Source organism: Triturus cristatus, chromosome 6 (assembly GCF_964204655.1).
Source record: "Triturus cristatus chromosome 6, aTriCri1.1, whole genome shotgun sequence".
NCBI lineage: Eukaryota > Metazoa > Chordata > Amphibia > Caudata > Salamandridae > Triturus > Triturus cristatus.
The window spans coordinates 40,967,512-40,989,308 of record NC_140589.1 but is presented as its reverse complement, the minus strand read 5'-3'; the positions used below and the strand labels follow the sequence as shown (position 1 = coordinate 40,989,308).

General features: G+C 52.1%; 1 protein-coding gene across 1 annotated transcript; it reads left to right on the top strand.

Annotated features, from left to right (window-relative positions):
* Positions 1–16,550: 16,550 nt before the first annotated feature.
* On the top strand, positions 16,551–21,293 carry LOC146813737 (uncharacterized). The gene is made up of 2 exons (XM_085609112.1): positions 16,551–17,082; positions 20,200–21,293. Exons 1-2 carry the CDS (start codon positions 16,566–16,568, stop codon positions 21,198–21,200), a joined length of 1,518 nt encoding a protein of 505 aa, XP_085465238.1. The 5' UTR covers positions 16,551–16,565; the 3' UTR covers positions 21,201–21,293.
* Positions 21,294–21,797: the final 504 nt, after the last annotated feature.

The window sequence follows — 21,797 nt, the reverse complement described above, 5'->3', positions numbered from 1 at the left end:
GGCTCCAGAGAAAAGACAGAACTGTACGAGATCGGGCAGAGAGGTCAAGATGCCAAGAAAGTTTGAGGACTATGAAACGCACACCAAGTAAGACTGAACTAAGGGGGGGCCACTTTTGTTTTGGTGAAAGCATTAAAAGGGGGAGATATGTAGTGTTACGCGCTAGTGTTTAGCGCCCGAGTGCATGCTGGGAAGGGGCGTGGTTTCGCGCAAAGAGCGCGAACAGAGAGAGAGCGCGCAGAGAGCCGGAGACGGGAGTGTTCCCGGCGCTCGGTACAAGTTATACCTTAATAAATAAGATTGCGCAACCAACGACGGTGCCAGGGTCATTTGTGTAACCACTATCTCTACAACGCTGCTAAAGTCCAGAGGCGCCCCTCTAAATTTGTTGCAGTTCATCAAGATACGTTTGTTTACATATATTGTGAAAAACTGGCCACACTTTTACCATTAGAAACAATGCGTTATGCATATGCATTCAATTTATATGTTGAATGAGATCACTAAAACGAGAAATGTCACTTGTGTAAAACATAATTGTTTGAAATGCACTAAATTCTACACAAAATGTGGTGGAACCAGCAAAACGAGATATTTTCCACATTTCACACTACATAGCCCACAATGCAAAGTTTGTAACCAAAAATAAAGTGATGTAATCATGTTGAAATACGTGAGCGAGGTCTTTGTAAGGCTGACGCGCGTTGGGCTGTGCTGTGGTGCCCCAGCTATGTTGTTGCCAGGAAAATAAACTGAATTGGACACTGATTATATCCATGAGTGCTTTTGGGACTTCTCCTGTTGGGGAAATTAGTGTATTTACAAAGGGCTTTGCTCTCCCATAGCCAAAACAGCATAGTCACAGAGTGGCTTTCCAGGAAAGCGAGCCAACTCGAGGTGGATATTATATATATATATATATATATATATATATATATATATATATATATATATATATATATATATATATATATATATATATATATATATATATATATATATATATATATATATATGGAAGTGTTAACATATCATCCTGTTTGGCTTTCATCTTGTGTAATGAGTAAACCTGTTTTGTTTACATAAACACATTTCTCCTGTTTTAATATGTGCTGCAACTGGTATAGAAGTCATTACCTCCTCGTCCAGTCTTCCTCGCCACAGTATTCACACATGAGCCTCCGGCTCCACACAGAACTCCAAGTAAACTTAAAAGAGCAGCGCTCTAGTCTCCCCTCCCTCCTCCAATATGGCCCCCAGTGGCTTCAGCCAATCCCATAAAAGGATACATACCAACCATCTCGACCTGTTCTTTTTTTCTGCACTTCTCCGAGTGCTGTGTTACCTGCTGGTCAGGTGAGTGGGGCTGGGGTCCTGCCTGAGCAGACCCGTTTTTGCCCTTGGGTATTAAGTTTGGGGGAAGTAGTTGTTTATATATATTGTTCTTGGTTTTTCTTTTCCCCCTTCTTCTGCCTTCACGCCTCTGGTCCTGCTTCAGCGGACTTTCGTGGCGTTTGTGTTTGGGATTTCGTCTATGTATGTTGTGGGAGCGCGCCGGGGCGTTTTCCAGTGGTGTGCGAGTCCTGCTACCGCTGTCGCGGTTGGTATTTCATACCTGCTGGGGGGTATTTGTATCCTTTCCTGACCGCGCGTCCTGCTGAGCGGACGTAGCGCGGCCGGGTCCGTTTGTTCTGGGGGCCGGAGGCTCCCGGTCACATTCCTACCTGCTGCCAAGGCCGTGTTGGTGCTCTGGGCCGTCCTCCTTCCTTCCCCCGGTGTCTGGTCTGGACCGGTTGGGTTCTGCTTTAGCAAGCCCTGGGTGTACAGGAGGCTGGACAAAGGGGTCTGCATGTCCCCTTGTCCATGTGGGCAGCGTATTTGTTTGGTTACTGTGTGCTGCACCTCTGGCTTCTCTGTTGTTGTGCCTTGCTACATCTTTGCATTCCTGGCGACCACGGCTGCACCGGCTTGCTTCAGATCTTTCTTGTGTCCGGCGAGGCTTCTCCTTTACTGCCCCGGAAGCCGCGCTGCCTGTCTTGCTGGTTCCACGGCTGCCTCCTGGCCTACATTCACTGCTGCTTCCATGGGGCCGGCGCTGGCAGCTGCGGGGCTCCAATTATCCCTGGTGTGTATTGGTGCTACGTTTGCTTTGGCTTTTGTTGACCTGAAACCTGACCCGGCAGGCGCCGGGGGCTGGTTTTCCATATGGCTCCCCCGGGCCCGGGTGGGCGCGCGCTCCCTCCCGGGTGCCGCGCGCTGCTATGTTTGCCTCTGGCGTTCCCGGTCCCAATGTTGCTGCCCGCTCGCCCGTTCCTGGGTTCAGGGGCGCGCGCTTGGAGGACGTGGTTCTGTACAGTATTTGTGACCCTGGAGTGGCTCATGTCCTTACACAGCGACTCACAGGGTGTGTGTGGCAAATGGCGCTAACAACAAAATTGCACACATTCAAACGCATGTACACCAGATTCACAGCGTTGGGAGTGGAAGTACTTAGCTAATTAATTAAGTAGAATAGAAGCTGTGTGCTGCATCTGACTCTTTTGCAATTATGCATTTACTTTATTAGCGTGTGCTTCAACTCTTTTTTTGGCTCATGTCCTTGTGGGTTTCTTTCGGTATTGACCTGGAGCTACAGCTCAACGGTAAGTCTTGTACCTCTGGTTACATTGGGTCTCACAGGACATGGGTTCAAGTCCCGCTTATGCTGTTAATGTGTCATAAGATGGCGAACACTCACACTCTAAAACTTTCATTTCCCACATCGCTGTCTGGCCGTGTTTTTCGTTTGTTGTGTCTTGCACGCACGCTTGCGCGCTCCATTCTATCACGCTACGACACAGACTCGTGCTTTACGTCTGTGTGCGTGTGTTGTTTGACTGGGCACTTCTGCTGCCTGTCGTTTTTTTGACTCTGCCGTCTCGTTGTGCTGTGCCACGGGACCTGCGTCCTCTGGGTGAGTGTTCTTCTGTTGCTTTGCATATTTGCATTCCTGGGGGGTTTTGGGCACCTGTTACTGTGGTATTTGCCTGACACCTTTCGTTGATTGATTTCCCCCATTTTACCCTTTTGTAGTCGGTCCTGACGGTTTGCTTGTTTGTGCTTTGTTTGTTGGGTTTCTGTGTACTGCTTTTGTTGCGGTTCTGCCCTGCTGCTTGTCTTTGTGCGCTACTGCTTCCGTTGTGGGACCCTCTGTTTGCACTCATAGTTCCGGGTTGGCCCTCCCAGCGGGTCCACTTTGGCCTTTCGTCCTCCTGGGGTCGATTTCGTGAGTGTCGCTGGGTTGGGTGTCAATGGACGTCTGTTGTTCAGCGCCGAGTCTCCTACGGGCACTCAAGGTTCCATTAGTCTCAGTGGCCTATTGGTTCAAGTCTGAGGCTCTTAATCTCACGGTTACTGGTTCAATTCCCATTGCTTCTCTTCGTTTGGATGTTTTGTTGTTGTTGTCCGCCCTGGTGGGGGTGGATTTTTCTTATGTCTTTGGGTACCACGAGCTATGGCTCTAGGGTTGGTCATGTGCCTGTGTGGGACATGTGTCTGGTTGGGCAGGGGTTGGTCTCCTGCTGATGCTGTCTAGGTGTCCTGGGATGGCGGATTTGCACAATCTGCTTTATAAGGTTTGCGGCACAGGATCCCCTTAATCCCGGGGGGTGCTTCCGTCTCGCGGTATGGCCATGTGTGTTTTTTTGGCGTTTTGTGGGGCCCTGGTTGGGCCTTCCCTTGTGCGTGTTTCGCTGTGGCCTAGTGGTTGGTGCTTCTTGCTCCTCGAGGTTTTGTGTTACCCTCTTTTTCTAGTGTCACCTTCGCGAGGTTGTTGGGGGATTCTGTTTGTGTGGGGAGTTCTTCGCCCGTTGTTGACTTGATTTCATTCGGTTGATCTGGTGAGGTGGTAGGGTGTTCCCTTCCTTCCTCTCTGTGGCACCGTCTCTGGTGTTTTGTTGCACGGAGGGGTGGCTTGCTGCCACGGTTTTGGGGCGCTGTGCCTTGGTGTTTGGGTGTGTTCTCCTGCTGCCCATGCTTGGCTTCCAGGGCCCTGTGGTAAACAGAGTCACTATGGCCTATTGGGTAAGGTCTTAGACTCTTAATCTGAAGTTTAGGTGTTCATTCCCTGGTCATTCTCTGTTTGCTCGGCCTACAGTTTAGGCAATGGTATTTCCTTCAGTATGGTTGGGAAATGTGTCCCAGTCTCAGATGGCTGCTCACTGGCAGACGCTTCGATTGTCACATGAACTATGTGATTTCGCAAATGGTAATGTTTGTGTTACGTGCACGGTTATGCCTTGCCGGGATGCCTGGAGAGTGGATGCCCTGTAGTTCCCTTGGCCGACGGGTCTCTTGTATGCCTTTCCCCCTGTTTCCCTGATTCCGGCGGTCTTGCAGAAGATCGAGTGGGAGGGGTCGTTTGTGCTGATACTTGCTCCGGGTTGGATGCGTCGACCTTGGTATCCCCTGCTATTGGAATTGGCGGTGTCTCCGGGGTGAGCCTTGCCGTTCATTCCTTATCCTCTGTTGGGTACTCTTCTTCCTCTGCCTGTGTTCCATTCCTTGGGTCTGCGGGCCTGGCTCTTGAGAGGGATTCGTTGATGCGCACTGGCTGTTCATTGGCTGTGGCTGGGGTCATTCAGCCTTCCAGGAGACCTTCTACTCTTAAGTCCTATGCGTAGCAATGGGATAATTTTTGTTTCTTGGTGTCTGTGTCGCGATCTGTCGGTGGCTTCTTTGGACCTGGCTCGCATTTTGGTTTTTTGGATGATGGATTTGTGCTGGGCTTGGCCATTTCGACTCTTCGGGCTCAGTGGGCTGCGATTCAGGCGTTCCATGTCCTCCCTTTGATTTCTGTTTCGCCATTGGTTGCTAGGATTTTTCAGTCTCTCTCTTTCCGGCGCCCCCGTCCTATCATGTGTCCTCCACCTTGGGACCTGCCTTTGGTTTTGCGCTCCTTGCAATTGGCTCCATTCGAGCCTTTGGAGTCGGTGGGGTTGAAGTTTTTTAAACACTCATGGTGGTGTTTCTTATGGCGATTGCTTCTGCCAGACGTATGGGTGAGTTGGGTGCCTTCCTTCGTTCTGCTCCTTTTTTGTTGGTTTTGTCGGACCGTGTGGTATGGCGCCCTCATCCTACGTTCATTCCGAAAGTGGATTCTTATTTTCACGGGTCTTCTGAGGTGGTGTTTCCATGTCTTTGTCCTGATCCTTCCTCGGATGAGGAATCCCTGTTGCACCTCTTGGATGTTCGTCGTGCTTTATTGATATATTTATCGCGCACGTCTTCCTTTGGCAAAGTGGACAACTTGTTTGTCACTTATGGTTGTCGAGTCAGGGACTGAAACCCTCCCTCTCGTCGATCAGTCGCTGGATTTAGGAGGCCATTTTGTTGGCGTATGCTTCGGTTTCTGAGGTTCCCTCTCTTCCTGTTCGGGGTCGTTCCACCCGCCCTGTTGCTGTGTCTTGGGCCTCCTTCAATGGGGTGTCCATGGAGGATGTTTGCCGGGCTGCTACTGGGTCTTCACCTCATACATTCATGTCCCATTACCGCCTCCAGGTTGGAGGTGGGGGTTCTGTTTCATTTGCATCTTCTGTCCTGACTGCGGGGATGCCTTGTGCGGTTATCTTTGATGGCTGTACCTCTGTATATTACATTTTGTTTTTCACTGCACTTTTGGTGTGCTCATTTTCCTTGCATGAAGCTGATTGCTTTGGTATCGGCTCATGTGTGAATACTGTGGCGAGGAAGACTGGACGAGGAGGTAATGCCCCGATTACTTACCGGTAATCTTCATTACTCCGAGTCCTAGTCTTCCTCGCCACAGTATAGTTTCCCTTCCCTCCCGGCCCTGGTGGTGGCTTCATGTCTGCGGCTTTGTTTCTCAGGTCGAGATGGTTGGTATGTATCCTTTTATGGGATTGGCTGAAGCCACTGGGGGCCATATTGGAGGAGGGAGGGGAGACTAGAGCGCTGCTCTTTTAAGTTTACTTGGAGTTCTGTGTGGAGCCGGAGGCTCATGTGTGAATACTGTGGCGAGGAAGACTAGGACTCGGAGTAATGAAGATTACCGGTAAGTAATCGGGGCATTATGTATCACCATGTCTTGCCCTTAGCCCCGCCCCTAGCACCGCCCACTGGCCACACCTCTAGCTCATTTTAATGAGTACCTGCACTTATTATTATTATTTATTTTATTTCCATTTAAAGCACTGGTTGTCATGTCTGCACTAATGCCATCTGGGCCTTGCAAAGAACGCCCCTTCCCCACCCCCCCCACAGGCGGCCTCCTCACATACTGCCTGGAGCGGTGTCCATGGGAGTTTAGAAGCTCTCTGCCTTCGCAGCCCCCCCCCCCCCCCCCCATAACGACTGCATTTCATGAGGTGTGAGGGGCAGTACAGCAGAAAAAATTGGATGGAAAGGAGAACGCCAGCTGTGGGGGCTCAATTAATTTGTGGCGGAAAAATCGGTGCCTAGCGTAGCTGGTATTTTTGCGGTTTGTCAGGGCATCCAGATATGTGATACAAAAAGTAGCAGCATACGGTTAATAAGTCGGGCCTATTGGCTTTATCAATAGTGGTTAGTTGCAGAAGATAGCTAAGCAGCAGCTATGGCTTGGGTAATAGGCGCCAAAAGAGAATAAGTTATGCGGTTTAATGCAGCTCATTGGGTGCAGGGGGAGACAAAAGAGGTGGCAGCTGCCGGAAGTTAGTGAGAGCGAGTGCTGCACTGCTTCCTCCTGCACTCTGCATGAGGGCTACCAGTGTCCGCTGTTGGTCCGAGGGTGGCATGCACTGCTCTGCTTCTACGACCTCGGCTCGAGCGAATTTTTCAGTTAACACATACCACCCAAAAAAAAAAAAAAAAAGAATGGAATGTCCACTTAGCCCATTTTACAGCACGAAACGACTATGCTGAGGGTTCGTGAGGCAGTTCTTACCCGTGCCGAGGTCAAGTACTATTATAAAACCCTTTAAGACTTGCGGTAGGTATGCGGTAACAACTTGCTGCTGGGAGAGAACATTGAGTCCTGGTGTGACGCAATGGGTGCTCAAGGAGGCGCATTGAGGCCGGAGGCGGGCGGGGGGAGGGTAGAGGGGCTCGGGAGTTGTGCGGGTATGGCGCAGGCGCATCAGGGGTGAAGGTGCGAGGATGTCATCAGCGGCCCACGTGCAGCGGCAGGTACAGTGGAGCCTTGCCCAGGGGCAGCAAGGGCGCATCACGGGCACAGGAGGGTTTGATGAGGTTATCAACGGCGAGTGCAGTGGCGATGGGCTCGGTTGGCATGTACATTGCGGGGCATCTCGGGCGCAGGGTGAGGTGTGATCATTCATCGGCATGCAGCGCCGGAGTGTGGGTGGGAGGAGTTCATCGGTGGTCCACCTACAGCGCCTTCTGCAGCGGGAGTGTGACCATGTGGTCAAGTGGGTACCTTGCGAAGTGGTAATTTAAGCACATGAAGGAATTATTGGCATGTAAAAAAAATACTGTGAGATTTTCACAAAAACATATTTTAGCTATTAGCTCTTGGACGTTCCAAATGGTAAAGCTTCAATAAATAAGCGCTATTCCGTTTCCTAAGAAGGGTGATAACGCAAGCTTGAATAAAGAAACTACGTCACTCTCACAAGCCCCCGAAATAACAGAGAGGTGCCCTTTGGCAGTGCATGGCGCGGGGGGATGGGATGCAGCGAGGTGGCTGCAGAAAGCCCAGTTTGGGAACGTGCGGTTTGGTATCGGGCGCCGGAGCCCATGGTGGTTGCGCAAATCAGTGGCGGTGAGGGGCAAGATATAAGGAGGGGGGGGCAAGGCTTGGACCTGCCGTCATTGGATCAGGTGAGTATTTGAGGTGAAAAGTGCAGGGAGGGCCAAGAGTGGTTTGCGCAGGTGGTGCAGAGCGGAGGGTCGCCTTCTAATGGGAAGGGCAGGGGGCATGGCGGGGGGGAGCTGGTATGGTTGGACGGAGAGTATGTACAATTCCGTGGTCCGTACAGTGGCGCGCTTTGGGGGAATGCATCCCCTCCCCCCCAAGTTCACCTGGCTGCGTCAGAAATACGAAATGAATGGATAATTCCAAACGATGTTGAAAAATATACACTTAGGAATTTCTGCTGTAAGTTATGCTTGCATCTTGGGGTGTTGGTTGGGATGCCGTGGGTTGCTCCGGGAGGGCAGGGTGCTGGCAAAGTTTCAGGAGGCCCACTAGGGAGATATGCGCGTACAGTGAGTCTAGGTGAGGCTCATACAGATTCAGCGTTAATACACGTAGGTCAAGCAATAAGGCAGCCATGCATGAATGGGGAAAGCCATAATTAATACGCAGACTCCCTATTACAGCACGGTATATTAACAGAGAAATAAAGGTACAAGGCGGGCCGTATCTCTGCTGGATGGCCCCAAAATATATATATATATATAAATAATAATGTGACATCACAGCTTGGGTAACTTTCCATGGACAGGGGTGTTCCTAAAAAAAAAAAAAGTAAAAATGACGAAACACACAATTGCGGTGCAGTATTGGTTAAATAGTTGATAGCGTCTGTAATGTTGTGCCCCTTACACCAGGTGAAGTCCCCCACAGAATACAGGAGTCGTGGTGGTGGAGTTGAGGGGTATTTATTACAAGATATAATCATCAGCAGGAGCGCCGGTACGGAGCTCCGATCCCCTTTCGAATCGGCGCGCTAGTGCCGAATCCAAGATGGCCGCCGCCGGAAGTCCGGTGACGTCGCACATCGTGCGAGCCGCGGACTAGACCGCAACACCACATCTCCCTCCTTTATAAACACAACGTTCCATGTTCCCCCCATGCCCGTGCACAGTCTTACTTGTGGTCCAGGCTGAACTCTTCGAATCTTCGTGGCAGCATTACTCTCCTCCCGCAGCGTGTTCTCCTACCTCCTGTGCTCGCGGCTGGAGTGGTGCCCCCCCCACTCGGGGATGCTGCTCCACTCGCTTCATCGAGTTCAGGACCACCCAACTCTGTCTCTGTCGCTGTCTCTTGGTCTCTAAGTCCTGGTGTCTCTACTCCCCCTCCTCTCGGACTCCAGGCCTCTTGAGGGAAGCCTCCCGCTTCTTCTTCCAGTCTTCTCCTATCTCCCTTTGTCGCCGGTGTGGACCTGGTTTTGTCCATGTTGTTCAGTTCCGTTCTGTGCTCTGTCTCCTCGGCCCTGGTACATCTTGCCATACGATCTTGGGCCCATATCTTCCCGTCGCTCAGTAAGGCCGATGAGGAGTAGGGTTCCACAACTTGGAATGGGGGCGTGAATTTGCTGTCCCCCTTTCTCCCGGGTGTTGGGAGCTTCACCCTAACCCACTCTCCTTTTTCCAGTGCGACTTCCTTAGTGTTGTGCCTTTGGTCATAGTAGTTAGTGTACACGGCTTGCGCCTTCTCCAAGTTCTTGCGCACCACCGCCGGTGACCAATGGCTCTGCACGGTGAGCCTCTTCCATGCCACGTTGTCTCGGGTGAACGGTTCTCTCCCTCTCAGTATTCGGAACGGGCTGTAGCCTGTGGAAGAGGGAGTTATCCTGTAAGCCCATAGCAAGCGCTTAAGTTCCTTCTCCCAGCTTGCCCCTTGTCCGATTGCCGCTTGCACCGACCCCATGATTACTCTATTGAATCTCTCCACAGCTCCATTCCCCGCGGGGTGATAGACGGGGGTGCGTCTGACCGTTATCCCATTTCTGTCCATGAAGGCCTCCCATTTGGTCGACGTGAACTGCGGGCCGTTGTCGCTTAGGATTCCCTTGGGGATTCCTTCCCTGATGAATATGTCCGTAAGGAATCCTATGATGGTGTCTGTCTCCGCGTTCTCATCTACATGGATTTCTGGCCACTTCGAGTACCGGTCCACGACTACGGTGAGGTACTTCTGGTTGCCACTGGCGTCCTGTATGGGGCCTAGGACGTCTATTGAGGTTTCTTCCCACGGATTTTCCGGACACTCAAAACGTCCCAGTGGTGGACGCAGCATCCTTTGTGTCTTGTCTGCATTGCTGCACTGTTCGCACGCCCTGACGTGTCGTTCCACCGCGAGGTCCAACCCTGGCCACCAGTAGTCCTCCTTCACTCTGCCCTTCGTTTTCACGATTCCCAAATGCCCTTCGTGGGCCAAGGCCACCACTCTAGGTCTCAACGCCATCGGAGGAACTACCTTGTTGCCCCGGAACAGGAAACCTGGGTCGTCTCCCAACGACAGTTCTTCTCTGATTTCCCTGTACTGTTTGAGTTCTTCTCCGAGTAGCTTCTTCTCCGGCCACCCTTGCGTCACATACGTTTTGACGGCCTTCACCTTCTCGTCAGCCTCATACTCTTCTTCCCACTCTTGCCTGCTGATGGCTTTCTCGTGATCGCCCATGAATGCCACCGCATACTCTGCCCACTTTTCTGTGCCTTGTGTCTCTGCCGATTCCTTCGCTGCTGCTCTGCTTAGGTAGTCTGCTACTCTGTTCCTGGTGCCTGGTATGTACTCCACGTCGTACACGTAGTCGAGGAGTCGTAGCGTCATTTTTGCGATCCTCGGTGTTGCGTGCTCATGGCCGTTGGACGTGAGGACTTTTACCAGCGGTTTGTGATCTGTTCGCAACAGGAATCTGCCTCCTCACAGGAACTGTCGGAACCTCTCTACCGCCCACACCACGGCCAGCATCTCTTTTTCAATCACGCTGAATTTGCATTCATTGTCCGCCAACGTGCGGGATGCGAAGCTGATCGTGGCTGCCGCTCCTTGTGCTGACTGTTGAGTTAGTACTGCGCCTAGGCCTTGGTCGCTCGCGTCTGTGGTCAGGATCGTGGGAGCGGTTGGGTCGAATCCTTGAATGGGCACCGCACCGCATATTTCCTCCTTCATCCTCTCGAATTCCTGCTGTTGTTCTTCCTTCCATGCAAACGCCGTCTTGTCCTTCAAGATCGACCTCAGGTGGTGTGTCTTTGACGCGAAGTGGGATACGAACTTGCTGTAGAATTCAGCCATTCCTAAGAACATCCGTACCTCCTACTTGTTCGATGGTGCGGGTGCGTTCCTGATAGCCGCCACGTTTGACGCCTTGGGTTTTATGCCGTCCTGGCCGATTTCATGCCCCAGGTACGTGACACTCTCCATTCCGAACCTGCATTTGTCCCACTGGGCTGTGAGACCATTATGCTTGAGTACTGCCAGTACGTCCGCCAGCTTCCGGTCATGTTCTTCCCTGGAGGCTCCCATCACTAAGATGTCGTCCTGGAAGTACTGGATTCCTTCCATCTTGTTGAACAGGCGGTACATCAATTTTTGGAACACTGCTGCAGCAGAGGCCAACCCAAACGGCATCCGTAGGAACTTGTAGCAGCCAAACAGCGTTATGAACGATGTGAGATGGTTGCATGATTTGTGGAGCGCGATCTGGTGGTATGCGGACGTTAAGTCTACCGTGGAAAACCACTTGGCGCCCTTGGTCTTGGCCAGCATCTCGTTGATGCGGGGAAGAGGGAACTTGTCCACCACGATGTTTTTGTTGAGCTCCCTGAGGTCCACACACAACCTCACCTTCCCGTTCGGCTTCTGTGCTACTACTAAGGGGGCTAACCATTCCGCATTGTCGATGGCTTCGATGATCCCGTTGTCCTCCAGCCTCCGCAGTTCCTCTTGTACTGCCTCTCTGGTGCGGAACGGAATGTTCCGCACTTTGTGTGACACCGGTCGGGCTCCTTCCTTCAGGTTTATTCGGTGCGTGAATTTGGTTAACTTCCCTATATCATCCCTGAAGACTTCGGGAAACTCCTCCTTCCACTGCCTTGCTCCCACTCCAGTGTCTTCCTCCATCATGAGCACTTGAACACGACCTCCCGGGTTCAATTTTATCCCAAGCTTCCCTTGGTCCCTCCATCCTAATACTGATGGCCCTTTTTCTGCCACGTATAGTTTCCCTTCGCACGTTCTACCCTTGAACTCGAAGGTTAGAGGGCAATACCCGACCATCGGTATGGGTTCCCCGGTGAATGTCACGGGATGGATGTCTGTGGGACGCAGTTGGTGTGTTGTAACTGGTTCGAAGTCCTCCTCCCATATCTTCCTTCTTATGATCGTGTAGGGGGAACCCGAGTCTGCGACCATTGTAACTCCCACTCCTCCGATGTTCATGTCGCATCTGGGTTTCTTGTCGACCGCCCCGTCAATCCCTAATATCTGATCCTCTATCATCAGGATCTCTTCTTCGTCCTCCTGGCTTTCCGCTTCTTCCTCCTTGCCCGTTTCCTGTGCCACGTACTTCACTTGCTGCCTCGGCGCTTTCCTTCGGCATACCCTTTCGTAATGGCCCATCAGGCCACAGTACGTGCATTTGGCCCGGAACGCTGGGCACCCTTTGTCGTTGGCGGCGTGTCTATTGCTGCCGCATCTGTAGCACGTGTTGGTGCTCCCTTGTCCCTGTACTTGCTGTTTTGCGCCCTTGGTCGTGGACTTCCTGTATGGTCGCATGCTGTGTTGTTCCGTCGCTGCTTGGCCCTCGCGGTTCTTCCGTTCCTCTATCCTGCACACCGCTTGTTCTGGGAGACGGTCTTTCTTCGCCACCTCTGCACACCTCTTGGACAATTCGGCTTTCTTTACCATGGCCACCTGTAACGCCCTGAACGTCTCAGGATCGTTTAACAGACACGATAATGAGAACGCAACCACTTGTGAAGGTTTAGTTATTTTAATGAAGGCAAAAATAATACAAGGAATAAACAAAGGTTATAGTCACTGGAATCCTCCAGGCTAAGTACGTTACCAGCCCACAGCACGGATGGTCCTAACCGTCCTCTGCATATACGCCGATCCCGGCGTATGCCAATAGAGGGCAGAAATGAAATGGCCGACAATGCCAATCGGTAGGCTGTGAGGGGCACGAAGAGTGTTGGGGAGAATCGAGGAGTCAGGGAAACACCCAGCCGGGGTCTCTACCTGAAGGGAGCAGCCGCTCAACCTCTTCCTCAGACTGCACCGGGACGCGGAGTCACCTCCTGGTGATGCGTCACCGATACCCCAATCACAAGCAAAGAAGACTGAACCGAGAGCAGCCGCTCGATCGATCCCGTGGACTTCCGAGTCTGTAACGCGGCAAACACCTCCTGGTGTGCGTTACAGCTGGCAGTCCCTGTATCTCTGGTCGGGCTGGGAGTTACGACTCCAACCAGCAAAAGCGCCACTGCGCTTTGACTCAGCCGAGTCAAAAAGCGAAGCTCAATGGTTATCCGGTAGAGCTTCCGGGTCCTTCACAGGTGACGATGGGGCAAGACACGGCCCAGGGAGTAACGACTCGACCTACCTCCGTTCTTGCCTTACTGGAGCACCACTCCGGAACACTGCTCTTCACTAAGCAGGTACGTCGGTGTAAACACAATATCCGACAGCGTTGTACCTCCTGGTTCCTCCCTTTATAGGGCGTGTTTTCCTTGAGTTATGTAACAGCTCTCCTGTTTACAAAAGGGCGTGTTTTCCTTGAGTTATGTAACAGCTCTCCTGTTTACATAAGGGCGTGTTTTCCTTGAGTTATGTAACAGCTATCCTGTTTACATAAGGGCGTGTTTTCCTTGAGTTATGTAACAGCTCTCCTGTTTACATAAGGGCGTGTTTTCCTTGAGTTATGTAACAGCTCTCCTGTTTACATAACCTCTCAACCGCTAAGCATCCTGGGAGATGTAGTCCGTTTTCGCTGGTTACCGTTTTCCTCCCCTCGCATGACAGGAATTCTTGACACCACCACTGTCTTGAGGGGTTCGTCGCCATTGGCCCACAGCTTGTCTTGGATGGACGTGTTCACCGCATGCATTACTATTTGGTCCCTGATCAACTCTTCCTTGAAGGTCCCAAGTTTGCACGTTAGGGCCAGCTTCTGTAACGCCGCCACATACTGGTCGATCGTTTCCCCTTTATGTTGCGCTCTGTGGTAGAAGTTGTACCTGTCGACAGCTACACACACGGTCGGGCGGTAGTGGGCATCCATATCGTCGATCGCGTGCTGAAACACATCGTCGTCGTCCGTGGGCCGCACTACCTTCACCAGATCGTCGTACACTCTCTGACCTGCTGGGCCCAAATGGTGTAAGAGTATCCTCTTCCTGCGTGTGCTCGAGAACACTGCGCCGCCTTCCTCCTCTAAAGCGAACAGGTAATTCAAGAAATACCGCTTCCAGTCCTCCCACGGCATCTCCGGGACCCCCGCCTTCGTTAGGAAGGGTACTGGGTTAGGCAACCCGGTCGATGTGGCACTCATCTTACTCCCCGCCTCCGTCCGCCGCGTCCTTGGGCTCGAACTTCTCGACGCTACGGTGCCGTCGGAGCTCCCTTCGCCTGGGTCGTCGTCTCGGTCGGATTTTCCGCTTCCCGCGTGTCTTCCTGTGACCCCCGCCATGGTGCGTGGAGTTGCCTGGCCACGTGCACTCCCCCTGGCGCTGTTCCTTACCACCGGGCTGCTGCTGTCCTGAACCAGGCTCGGATGGGACCCTTCCGTCCTGATGCACGCCCTCTGCCGTTCTCCGTGACACTGCCGCGCTCCTGCCGGTTTGGGTTGATGACCGTGGGTGTGGACAGCGTGCTCACCACGTGGCACTCACCCTGGAGGCAGCGCAGGGCCGTTTCACCTCCTCGTCGCCATTGTAATGTTGTGCCCCTTACACCAGGTGAAGTCCCCCACAGAATACAGGAGTCGTGGTGGTGGAGTTGAGGGGTATTTATTACAAGATATAATCATCAGCAGGAGCGCCGGTACGGAGCTCCGATCCCCTTTCGAATCGGCGCGCTAGTGCCGAATCCAAGATGGCCGCCGCCGGAAGTCCGGTGACGTCGCACATCGTGCGAGCCGCGGACTAGACCGCAACACCACAGCGTCCCCAGTTATTCATGGGCTTTGGGGAGGGCAGACACACGTCACGCTAATATACTGGGCCAGGATTCCAGCAGAAATATTTGCAGCTCGAAGGGAGGAAGATGGGGGGGGCGCCACGGGGAGGGGCAGTTGCGAGGAGGGTTACAGTTGGGCAGTTGTGGCAAGCAGCTCCAAGTGGGGGGAGTCAGAGCGCCTCGCAATAGGAACAGTAAGGCCAAGTGAGCGTTTACAAAAGCAAAACGCTAGGTCAGTCAGGGTTACTGCTGCACTCTGCATAAGAGCTACCAGTGTCCGCGGTTAGCCCGAGGGCGGCATGCGCTGCTCCGCCACCTCGGCTTGAGCTCATTTTGCCAGTAAACACATACCACACACAAAAAAAAAAAGACACAGGACTTGTCTTTGCGGCCTCTGTCAATGCATTCAGATAGAGATACAGGGTGTAGCAGCACACTGACAACGAGTCAAGTCTAGAGGCTGGGGTTCAATGGTTGTTAGTTGCAGAAGAGAAATAAGCAGCAAACGTGGTGTGGGCCACATTGTGTGGCAGGGATCCAAAAAAAAAATAATAATAATAATTTATAGATATATATATTCGAACATTTGGGTGCATGTGGAGACTAAATTTAGGTGCAAGCTGCCAAAGGGAGGGGGAATGCAATCTAACACAATGCAGGGAGTTAGGGGGACAAGAAGGGGATATGGCATGGTGATAATGTTGCTCACTGGCTAGGGCTGGTTCCAATTCAAGTTAGAGCCAGAGTGACATAGGAAGTTATTGTTTGGTTGGGTTAGAGATAGGTCGGGTAAATATATGGGCGGTTTTGGGTACTTGTGGCGGTACGAACACAGTGCGTGCACATGCCATGCGCTTTGATACTGGTACAAGCAAGGAAGTCGAGAAGGTACGCCAGTAACGACTGGTGTTGCCCGCAGGAGGGTTTCCTTTTCAGCGACGAGTAAACTGTTGTGTGGCATTACGATAGGGGTCCGGGTGAGAACAGTGTTCCTGGAGAGGGTAGGTGGTCCAGTTGAACGCCCTACCGGCCTTGGGGAGAGTGGGCAAGGCGCATGCCAGGGGTTTGGGGTGGAGGGGTTTGGGAGACGGGGAGCTCCTAATATCTTCCGCCCCCTTCCCGAGCATGCCTCTGGCAATGCCGGAGGGGTGGGGTGGGGGGAGTACAAGGGTGGAGTGACTGGTAAATGGCGAAAGCGGATGATAGAGCATGTGTGGGAACACACGGAGGAGCGGTGCCACATGGGTGTTGGGGGTAACATGGAGGATGTAAGGCGGGCAAGGGTGGTACTACAGCAGTTGGGGTGCATGTGGTGCGTTTAGGAAGTCTAACGTTTGGTTTCTATTGTAGATTTGAGCAAGGAATAAGTACATCGAACTACGGAGGGGCTGAGTGAACGGGGCAAAGTGGTGTCAGTGGTGGCGTGGGTCACGGAATAGGCAAAGGGAGCCAGAACAAGCATAAGGGGTTGTGACCGGACCTCAAGGTGAGTTACTAATGATAGGAGGGGCGGCACGCATCAACGATACGGAACACCGCAAGACAGCGCTGGGGGGTGGGGGGGTGCGGTACCCGGTGTAGGCACCGCTAGGCCGGGGCCCATAGTTGAGTTAATAGGTATCCACACACTAAGGTACTCACAGCCACCGCTAGCAAAGTTAACATCATTTTCAATTTTAGGTCAGCCCTGAAAAAGGAGTGCTCCTGTACGCGCCAGAGCATGATGGGAGAGGAGGGACTGTCTCAAGGCGGCATCCTGGAACTAGCGGCGAACGAAGAAGCAGGATCTAGCGGGGTGATCCCAGGAATGGAGTACTGCGGCGGCCAAGAAGTTCAGCAGCTTTGGGCCTGCTTTGCAGCAACAGCAAAGGCCAAGAATTGGGAAGGGTGGGAGCTGGCAATGGCGCAAATGCAATCATCCGCCCCTGAAGGAGATGGACGAGGCAAGGACATGGAAGACTTGCAAGGGGAAGGCTTTACAATTAATGGCCATACTTATGCAGCGACACGGGGTGAAAAGCGGGGTGTGGAAAAGAAGGCGTGGGGGAAGGGCGGTTCTGTCGCAGGAGCAAAAAAGGCAAGGATGCCACCAAAGGACATAACAAAGGAAATAACGGGGGAACACGCACAGGTAGCGGGAGCAGTGTTGCGGGCAGTTGTGCCAAGTAGGCTAATGGGAGAGGACAAAGCCCAGTCAAGCAAAGAAGTGGCTTTAACAGCAGAAGTTGGTTCCTTGGGTGAGTTGACGGAAGTCATTAAAAAACTGGTCAATAATTGGCATAAACACAATGGCGAAAACAATGGGAAGGCGGTAGGGGGAGATAAAGGGATTAAGTTGGACGTTACACAGGAGGGGTCCCCAGTACAAGTCTGGGAAGGGGGGTGTAGAGAGCAAAGGGCCCAAGAGGGGGCGGGAAGGAAAGCTTCGGCTCAGTCGGGGAAAGGTGACGCTATTGCTTATGAAAAAGCTCCCTTGCCAAAGGTAAACCAAGCCAGTGATACAAATACAACACTGTCCAGTAGGGTAGGGGCAGGGGGCTGAATGGGACACGGTCAGAAGCATGGCATATCCCACTGGAGGTGAAAGAGAGAGTTTGGAGGAGGGAATTCCTGGATATTTTCACTAGTGGAGCATGTGCGCAGGGGGGCAGACACATTACGGATAGCTGGGCCCAGCAAAGACAGCAAGGATAGAAAGAGGGTCAGGCCTGAGGAAAATATTAACAACTGGTTGGACGCCTTTGCATTACTGGCAGCCATAATGTTGGAGAAATTTCCAGAGCAAGGTCCGGCATTGAATGGGTACAACCAAGCTATCCTGGACAGGTTCAGGCGCTACGGGGGCATGGGGTGGCTGCAATATGATCGAAGCTTCCGCCAACATATGGAAGAGTCACCTACGATGTCTTGGGATCAAAGGGAGGCGAGTGAATGGATGGACCAGATGGAGTCTAAGGCAAGTTTTGGGTTAGGATTAGGGGGGGCAGGGAGTGCGGTACAGCAGTGGAGCGCACCACCGACAGGGCAAGGTTGGCAGGCAAACACACAGGCACATCCTGGGGAGAATGCGCAAACGAGGGTGAGCCAACAGTTGGTGGCAAGTTTCCCTCAGCAGCAAGTGGGACAGTTGCCATTTCAACCCAGGATCACCTATGCGGGGAATGGGATGATGGGAGGGGCACAGCATCAAGGAGCGGGGATGGGTCGGGACAGCAGTCCTCTCTGGTTGGTGGGAGGCATCAGCAGACTTGGATAGGTCACATGCAGCAACAGGCAAGTGGAGGACAAACGCTACACCAGCAATTGGGAGCAGTATTACCACAGTTCACACAGGTGGGGCATGGCCAGCAGTCGGGCACGGTTTTTCCAAATTCCAACATGCAGGCCGGGGGGCAGCTACCACAGGCCAACAATGGGCTGTCAAGTGCACAATTCAACGGGGGCAGGGGTCATCAGCCCTTGACTTCGGTGGGGTTCCCAACGGGTGTGGTGCAGATGACAACAGGGTTACAAGGTCAGGGCGGCATGGCAACAACCCACACTCCTCCAGGATCAGCTCTAGGCCAGGGACAGATCATGGGGAGGCACCAGCAGCCGCTCCAGGACCAACTGCAGGTATTTCGAGCGCCAAAAGTGGCAGACGAATTCAAGCAGCTGCTGCAGCGGAAACAGAGGGACAATACCTGTCGCCTGTTCAATGCAGGCAGTTGCTCCTGGGGGGTTCAGTGCAGGTTCCGACATGGGTGCTCACGGTGTGGCGGAGACCATCCCGTTGTGGCATGCAAAGCCCTCGTTAGAAGTACACCAGTAGCCACCTTCATGGGTCAGCCATAGTCCAGGCCGGGTAACCAAAGGCCCATACCCAATAACCTTTGAATTACTAGCAACACTTTTGAATCATTACCCAAAAGAAGAGGAAAGGGAACTACTTTTTGGGGGTTTCAAAGAAGGGTTTAAAATACCCTACTGTGGCCCTTTAGCAGGCAGGTCGTCTAAGAACCTTCGCTGAGCGGAGGAATTGCCGGAAGTAGTTGCAGAAAAGATACAAAAAGAGCTGCAGCTACGAAGAATAGCAGGACCGTTTGACCCCCCCCATTAGGCAATTTTATTATCTCTCCACTAGGGATCGTTCTAAAAAAGGAAGCAGGCAAGTACAGGATGATCCACCACCTCTCCTATCCCAAAGGCAACTAAGTAAATGACTGGCTAAGCCAGAAGGTTTGTACCGTCTCGTATGCAACATTTGATGAAGCCATCGAGTTGGTAAGGCAGGCGGGGACGGGAGCCCTCATGGCGAAGGCTGATGTTGAATCAGCTTTCAGACTGTTACCAGTGCATCTGGACAGTTTTCATTTGCTGGGGTTCCAGTTCAGGGATAAGCTGTACTATGACAGGTGTATGCCCATGGGATGTTCAATTTCATGTGCTTATTTTGAGGCATTTAGTTCCTTCTTGGAATGGGCAACAAACAAGGTGCAGCCAGTAGGTGGAAAGCTCCATTACCTGGATGACTTCTTATTTGTAGGCAGGGCAAACTCCCCAGATTGTGCCCGTGCATTGGCAGCCTTCACAGTAGTGACGCAGGGTTTGGGTGTTCCATTGGCGGTAGAAAAAACGGAGGGCCCCACAACAAAGCTGACTTTTTTGGGAATAGAGTTGGTTTCTGTGGAAGGGGTGTCACGCCTCCCAGTGGAAAATGTACACGACTTTGCAGCAGCAATTGTAAAGGTATTGTCAAAACAGAAGGCAACATTACGGGATATACAGGAGTTAATGGGTAAGCTCAATTTTGCGTCCAGGGTCATTCAGGTGGGGAGAGTTTTTTCAAGAAGACTGGCAGTGGCTACAGCGGGCATTACATAGAAACATCACATTGTAAGGTTGAATAAGGGGCTGAAGCAGGACTTGCACATGTGGTTGTCTTTTCTCCAAGGTTTCAATGGGGTTAGAATATGGACTTCGCTACGGACAGCCGATAAGAGGATGCAACTGTACATAGATTCTTCCCGGCAAGGGGGCTTTGGGGCAATATTGGGTTCCGAGTGGTGTGCCAAAGGGTGGCCAACAGGATGGCAACAACGTGGCCTCACCATCAATGTCACAGCGCTAGAGCTTTTTCCCATTGTTTTGGCATTGTCACTGTGGTCTGACACCTTGGCTAACAAGAATCTGGTCATCCGGTCAGACAACATGGCAGCCGTCCAGGCAATTAATAATCAGGCGGCGTCATGTCCCATAGTATTAGGTTTACTAAGACATTTGGTGAGGGGGTGTCTCCAGTATAATATCCAGATAACAGCAAAGCATGTGCAAGGTTTAAGAACAAGGCAGCTGATGCTCTTTCTCGCTTGCAGTGGGAAAGATTCCGAGCAGAATGTCCAGAGACGCAGCAGGAAATGACGCCCTTCAAAGAGGAATATTGGAAGCTAATGCATTAGAAGGTCAACTACAGCGTATGGCTAAAGAGGCTCTAGCGGTGGGAACAAGACAGCGGTATCGGCGTTGTGTGGACACTTTTCGGAACTTTACAGCGGATGTTTCCGAGCTTACAGACAATATCCAACAACTGGGATGGAGGGTCAAACAGTTCGTGGTGTGGGCCGGGGGAGCCGGTAAATCTAGGTCATGGGTTATAGAGCACCTTTCAGCTATAGCATACCATGCTAAGCTAAAGGGTTTGGACGATCCCACTAAAGGTTTTGTTCTTAGGGAAGCCTTGAAAGGTTGGGCCAAAGTTGAAAGCAAAAAACAGGATCACAGGTCCCCAATTGATTTTAACACACTAAAAATTCTAATGGACCACCTCCCTTTGGTTTGCCACTCGGAATTTGAAAGTATGCTGTTTCAAGTGACCTTTTCCTTGGCCTTCTTTGGGGCCTTTCGCATTAGCGAACTAGTAGCGAGAGCAAAAGGGGACAAAAGCAGCAGGGCCCTGCTGGTTAAAGATCTATCCCTGGGCACACACCAGGCAACTTTACGGGTGCGACACTCTAAGACAGATCAAGTGGGAAGGGGACAGTACATTACACTGAAGAGGATGGGGGGGCACAGCTCATATTGCCCAGTTAAGCTTTTAGCAGGGTACATCAAGGAACGGGAGGGTGTCAACGGCGACAACTACCTTCTCACCCACGAAGACGGGAGCCCAGTAACGCTTTATCAGTTTAAAAGGGTGTTAGCAGCAACGGTCCAAATGGCTGGGCTCCAGGGGCATCACTACACTACACATTCCTTCCGCATTGGGGCAGCCACAACAGCGTTCCAGGAGGGTATGTCGGCAACAGCAATAAAACGATTAGGAAGATGGGAATCAGACAGGTTCCAGGTTTACATTCGCCCAACACCCAGCAGTTAAAGGATTAAACAGGCAGGGGTTTGCGAGGGTTCGGGTCGGGATCTTTATACACTTATGTACACCAGGTTACACCTATAATAAAAGGCTTGTTGAAGACTGAACTCAACATTTCTGTTTTTCTGTTCTACTCCACAGAACGCAAAACAATGTGGGTCATCGGGCTATCTTACGTATCCATGGCTGCTTACAGAGCCCACGCCGTGGGGTGGGATGCAACGTTCCCCTTTCAACGAACAATGGTGCGATGGTTTGGGAAGCCGGGGTCGCACTGGAGAGACTTGGGGAGCGTCATTGCAGATTTCTGCTCCCGCTCAAAGGACCCGGATATTGTAGTAATTCATCTAGGGGGAAATGACCTTCCGGTGATAGGGAGGAAAACACTACTTCACATGTTAAAGAAGGAGCTCACCAATTTAGCCAGGAGCATGGATAACACGGAGGTGGTGTGGTCCGAGATCATTCCCAGAAGGGTATGGGTTGGTGCGCGCTCCCAAAAGGGCATGGAGTTGTCAAGGAAGAGGCTTAACAGCCTCATGGCCAAATTTCTAGGGGGTGCAGGTTTAGGCAGCATTAGGCACACCCTGATTAACTTGCGGC